Source organism: Triticum urartu, chromosome 1 (assembly GCF_003073215.2).
Source record: "Triticum urartu cultivar G1812 chromosome 1, Tu2.1, whole genome shotgun sequence".
Classification (NCBI taxonomy): Eukaryota; Viridiplantae; Streptophyta; class Magnoliopsida; order Poales; family Poaceae; genus Triticum; species Triticum urartu.
This window is the reverse complement of record NC_053022.1, coordinates 561,069,846-561,076,300: the sequence shown is the minus strand read 5'-3', so window position 1 is coordinate 561,076,300 and position 6,455 is coordinate 561,069,846. Positions and strand designations below refer to the sequence as shown.

General features: G+C 48.5%; 1 protein-coding gene across 1 annotated transcript; it reads left to right on the top strand.

Annotated features, from left to right (window-relative positions):
• Positions 1–4,794: 4,794 nt before the first annotated feature.
• Positions 4,795–6,144, top strand: LOC125539486 (F-box protein At2g17036-like). The gene has a single exon (XM_048702949.1). It carries the CDS (start codon positions 4,849–4,851, stop codon positions 6,034–6,036), a length of 1,188 nt encoding a protein of 395 aa, XP_048558906.1. The 5' UTR covers positions 4,795–4,848; the 3' UTR covers positions 6,037–6,144.
• Positions 6,145–6,455: the final 311 nt, after the last annotated feature.

The window sequence follows — 6,455 nt, the reverse complement described above, 5'->3', positions numbered from 1 at the left end:
ATTATTCTCTCTATGGCAATATGTGGAAACTTATTTTGCAGAGCCGGACACTATCCTTGTGTTCGAAATCTTCTACAAAGTACTTGGAGGAGGAACCCGCCTTGCAATGCCGAAGACAATCTGCACTCCGGACTCGTCATCATTGAAGCCCGGTTCAGGGGCTACTGAGGGTTTCCTGGATTAGGGGGTGTCCGGATAGCCGGACTATACCTTCAGCCGGACTCTTGGACTATGAAGATACAAGATTGAAGACTTCATCCCGTGTCCGGAAGGGACTTTCCTTGGCGTGGAAGGCAAGCTTGGCGATACGGATATGTAGATCTCCTACCATTGTAACCGACTCTGTGTAACCCTAGCCCCCTCCGGTGTCTATATAAACCGGAGGGTTTAGTCCGTAGGACCAAGAACAATAATCATACCATAGGCTAGCTTCTATGGTTTAGCCTCCTTGATCTCGTGGTAGATCTACTCTTGTACTACCCATATCATCAATATTAATCAAGCAGGAGTAGGGTTTTACCTCCATCGAGAGGGCCCGAACCTGGGTAAAAACATCGTGTCCCTTGTCTCCTGTTACCATCCGCCTAGACGCACAGTTCGGGACCCCCTACCCGAGATCCACCGGTTTTGACACCGACACGGCCCATTTAAACTTGATGGGCCGGTCCACGTGTCAACATATCATAGGCGCGCCTCGCCCATTGGATGAGTGACACCTGTGCCAACGCGGACCTGACACGTGTCTCCTCCAGCCAATGATGATTTTACACATGGAAAATCCCCATTGGTCGGGGCTGTTAATGGGTTATCGGATCCAAAACCCGACCCGATAGCTTAACGGTGTTCCGTTACGATGGATGCCACGTGTTGGTCACCCTTGACGAAAGCACTTCTGTGACGCGCGATTTGTCGTCATGGAAGTGGACACTTCCGTGATGATAATTTTGGTAATCTCATGGAACACTTCTACGACAGCACATGTATGACTATCTTGATTCTGTCATAAATTTGTCATGGATGTACATGCATGACAAAAAATGCGATCTACTATGACAAACACGTATCATCACGGAAGTGTATTTTTTTTTGTAGTGCACCTTGCCGTCCCCCCTCCCCCAATTGCCGCCCGTACATATGCAACACGCCCCCTGTCCAGACGTAGCTGCTCGTTGTAGTACTGGCTGACTGGAGAAGTTCTCGCTATACATGCCGGCTGCTCCACCAGTTGTACCTACTCGTTGCTCTGGTTGCTAGCTTTGTTAGCATTTTTTTTAAACGCGGTAGCTTTGTTAGCATATGACTCAAATATTTTTTTACGGGATATGACTCAAATACTAGTAACACACACTGTAATAAATTTGTTACGTGTTGATGACTTGTCTGTATGGATTTAATCAATATTCAGATTGGGATGTAACATGTGGTAGTAGGGATATAATCAAAATTTCAATACCATTTTCACCTACAATTTTGACATGACCTCTCTATATTTCTGTACCACACATATCATCAAGGAATAGTTATTCTTCACACACCCCCCACCCACATCTATTTTAATAGCAATGCACCGTAATTTAACGTTCCATCAATTTTGTCTGATTTCGTACATAAAAAAGTATATAATCGCCCTAAAAAATATTTTATGTTGCATAAAAATAAAAACGTAAAAACATAGTGTAAAATATACATAAAATGCAATTTTTCTGGTCTTATGACCTATATTTTTGTTTTCTTATGTCAAATTTTACATAGTGAGACTTGACTCTGAAATAGTAGCTTCTTTTTGTGAATCAATTGCTACTCATGTTTATCTCCATAAGAAGAAGTGGTTTAAATATCACCCCCTTATTAAAGAAAAGATTGAGGAACCAGTTATAGTTGAGGATAAAACTATCATTTACAATGTTGATCCAGTTGTTCTTACTGCTTATATTGAAAAATCACCTTTCCCTGTTAGGATAAAGAAACATGCTAAGGTTTCAACCGTGGTTAACAAATTAAAGCATTGCTATGGTTAAAGCATCTAGACCCTCTGAACAAATTAAAGTAGAACCTAGCATTGCCATGGTTAAAGATCTCTTGGTCGGTAATATTCATGGGCATGCTATTTATTTATGTGATGAAGCTGCTAGAATTGCTAAACCCGCTACTAAAGACAAGAATAAGCCCGTTGTTAGCATGCCTATTGTCTCAGATAAAATAGGAGATCATTGTTATCATGGCTTATGCGATATGGGCACTAGTGTTAGTGCTATTACTTTTACTCTTTACCAAGAAATTATGAATGATATAACGCATGCTGAAATAGAAGACATGGATGTCACTATTAAACTTGCTAATAGAGATACTATTACATCACTTGGGATTGTTAGAGAAGTTGAAGTCTTGTATGGAGATAGAATACCCAACTGATTTCCTAGTTTTGGTTTCCCACGAGATGATTTTTGTCTCATTATCTTTGGTAGACCTTTCTTGAACACTGTTAATGCTAAGATACATTGCAAGAAAGAAACCATCAGTGTTAATTTTGGTGATGTGTCTCATGAGTTTAATTTCTCTAAGTTTCGTAGGCAACCTCGTAATAAAGAATTTCCTAGTAAAGATGAAATAATTGGTTTTTCTTTTATTATCGTACATCATGCTGATCCACTAGAACAACATTTGCTCGACCTATGTTTTGAATGAATAAAGATGGCGAGAATTAGAATATCAGTTGGGTATTCTATCTTTCCCCACAAGATGATAAAAAACAAATGGCCCATGCAGGGCACGACATCGCCAAAACAAAAAGAAAACTTGAATCCTGAAATGTGATCCTACAGCTGTGCACTTAGATGTATACAATACTCATTTCTTATCTAGATGTGTTTTAGCAATTCCGTTTCTCAAATTGCTCGCGGGAATCCTTGACCGAGTCCCGTGAGGTCTCCGGCGACCTTCTTTTGCAGTCCCCTAACCTGAGACCAAGGCTCAGATCCTCTCTCGCATGATGTGCTTTATGGCTTTCCTAGCCCGCAACCATGCCTCCCGCGGACCAAGAGGATCTCCTTCCACTGTCAGGGTTCTCTCTCTCTATTCCAGTCCAGGGATCTTGCCATCAGCAAGCCCGCGTCTCTCTCGATCGGAGATAGCACTTCGTAATTTCCACTCATTCTATTCAAGAGCCCTCGGAAAAATCTAAGTTTTTAGCCCGTGTTTTTCTGTAGTAACGCTTGGATCAATCAGTACTCGGTGGTTAAGAGCATCTATAGCCGGACTTTGCAAATCCGACCCCTCCAACGCCAGCGGATGCATCCAGGCGCATCCGCGGGCACTGACCAGGCACATCTCAGATTAGCCACTTTGCATCTGTCTCTCTCATATTTCATCCCCTAGATTCATACAAAGCATATAAAAGGAATCCTATGTACTACCCTAGCTACTTTTCGTCGACAGAGATGTCCACGACGACAGTGCCGGGTGCCAGCTGGATGGGCGGGTAGGAGGGCTCATGCTCAACCTCCTCCTGCTCGATCTCATCCAGGTAGGCGAACATCTCCGCCTCCTCCGCGGCCTCTTGCGCCTCCATCTCTTGCCGGCAACGGCGTCTTGCCTTCCAAGCCGACTCCGACCGAAGGGAATCGAGAAGGCAATTTTTTGTTTTTGCCAATTTAGATTTTGCCAATTTTCCTTATGCCACTCTATATTTTGACATTTCATTTTTGCCACTCTTAGTTTTTTGACAATTATCACAATTGCCATTCCTATGGCAAAAGAAAATATTTCAGAGTAGCAATTGTGATATATTTCAAAAGCTAAGAGTGGACAAAATGAAATAAAATTATTTTGCTTTTGCCACGGAATGACAATTATGATAATTATCAAAAGCTAAGAGTGGAAAAAGTGAAATGTCAAAATCTAGGGTGGCATAAGGAAAATTGGCAAAGTCTAGAGTGGCCAAAACAAAAATTTCCCAATCGAGAATGGTCTGCTGCTCTGCCTGCAGATCCCCGTCGCCAGCGTCCCCCACATCCTCCTCCTTCTCCTCAAAGTCCTCCTCCTCCTCCTCCTCCAACTCCTCCTCCGGATCCACTACATCCGGAGGTAGCCCCATGACAATTCGGGCTTCGCGCCTAGACCGGATCTGCTCAAGGAGCTCGAGTCGATGCTCCGGCGTCAGAAAGGGCTCGCTCTTCACCCGGCGGCGTGGGGGCATGGCTACTAGGCGGACGAATGGAGTGGAAAGTGGCGGCGACGGCGGCGGATAGGAGGAGGAGAATGTGGATGGACAATGGTAGGGTTTCGGTGCCGCCGGTCGAATTAAATAGCCGGGCAATGCACTATGCGACCCGACGGAGCTGCGCCACGCGGCACCACCGGTCGACGGAGGAGACAAACTTCAGACCGCCGGATTTGAGGGCGTTTCCGGCTGAGACCCCTTCATCAGTCCGACGTGGCGTGCCCTGACCCTTATATTCGTCCCATATTTGGGCTGGATAAGGGGTGACAGTCAGTCCGGACGTTTGAGGTCTGTTTGATGCATCCGTCTGGATAAAAAAAAATGACCAGTCGGTGACTGGGCAGGCCGAATGTATGAGGCAGGTTTGAGAGGTCCGGCTGTAGCTCTAATTTAGTTGCCGATAATTTGGGTGCCGTTCGTATCTTTTGAGCTAGTCCGAGTTCGGAAAGGAAGGAGGCTCACACTTCCGAATCAGTAAGGAAAACGTTCTCGTGTCGTGCCAACCGCCTATACATATACTGCTCCTACGCAGGGTTGCAGACGACGGCAGGGGACCGGTGGACATACAGGCTTGCAACACACCGGAGCTGTCTCGTCCACGTCGACCCTCAGCAACAGCCTCATCCATCATGTCGTCGCCAACACGGCGCGCCCAAGTTCCCTGGTCGAGCATCCCCACCGAGCTTGCGGGCGTCGTGCTCCGCTGCCTCCCTTGCCATGCCGACCGGGTCCGCTTCGCCGCCGTCTGCAAACACTGGCGCGCCTCTGCGCGGCAGACCTCTCCGCCCCCGCACTACCCGTGGCTCGCCTTGCCTGACCGGACATTCTACAGCCTGCCCGGCTCCGCCTTCCGGCGGCTGCCGCTCCACCTCGACCGCCACCGGCAGCTGCCGCACGCGCAGAGCTCCTGCGGCGAGTGGCTCGTGTTCGAGCGCTTCGACGGCGCCTACACGCTGGTCAGCCCCTTCTCCATGTCCACCACCATCCTGCTCCCCGGCCTCTCCGGCACGTATGCTCCCAACGTGCCTCTCCTCGTCGCGACCGACCAGCCGGTGCCCGACATGCTGAAGCTCGTCGTGTGCTCTGGCAACCTCGTCGCCGCGATCGTCAATGATGACGAGGCATTGACGTATAGCAGCAAGCTTGCCTTGTGCCGGCCAGGGGCGTCCTCGTGGTGGTCGAGCACACCCGACGAGCTTCGAGACCTCCAAGACATTGTCTCCTGCGAGGGAAAGCTCTACGCCCTCGACAAGTTCAACGGGCTCTTCTCCGTCTCCGTCGGCACGGACAGGCGCACCGGCAATCCGACTGTGTCACGGGTCGAGCGCCTCATGGGTAGCCCCCACGGGGTCCTCAAACACTCGTCGCAATATCTGCTAGAATCAAGCGGCACGTTGCTGCTGGTCTGCAGGGAGGACGCGATGCTCGAGTGGTTCAGCGGCGGCTCGATGCGCGGGCTGGAGCTGGAGCTGGAGTTCGAGGTACTCAAGGCGGACGTGGAGAGGTCGCGGTGGACGAGCATAAGGAGCGTGGGCGACGACCGGGTGTTGTTCGTCGGGCCATGGTGCTCCCGGGCGGTTCATGCTACTGGCGAGCATGACCCAATCTACACCGCTGGGAACCGCATCTTCTTCACGGTGAACGCTAGCGCGAAAAGATACAATCATCGATACTACGGCTACGGGACACAACAGGAGCCCTTCTACTGCATCGTCTACGACATGAGCACGCAGCGGTCAGAGTTGTTCCTGGAGACCTCGGTGCGCCCGTTAAAGGGCTTCCCGGTGACATGGCTTTTCCCTCCAACCCAGCGCTAGCTGCGACTGAATGGCGAATGAGATCTAGCTCGATGTTGGTAGGCTCTATAATTTTTATTCGGCACCGTGCACACATGCCAGCGTGTGCTTCAAATAAGAACGCATAAACACTAAACCAACAAGGCACTGCACTGGCCATAATATAAGAACGTTTTTTAATGTAAAAAACGTTCTTATATTATGGAACGGATGCAGTAGTATTTCGAGACGACACTATAATTTGACAACCAGATCAGATCAGGGGATAGCATCCAAGACTTCATCATGTCGACGAACGTTCCTACCTGCTGGACTTCCATCGTTGGACCAACCAGACCAACCAGACAGCCTCGAACTCTGTCAGCGCGCTAGCTGGCTAGGGGCGGCTATTGGTCAACGGTCAAATACACACAAGTATATATAGAAATAAAAGAGCGAAG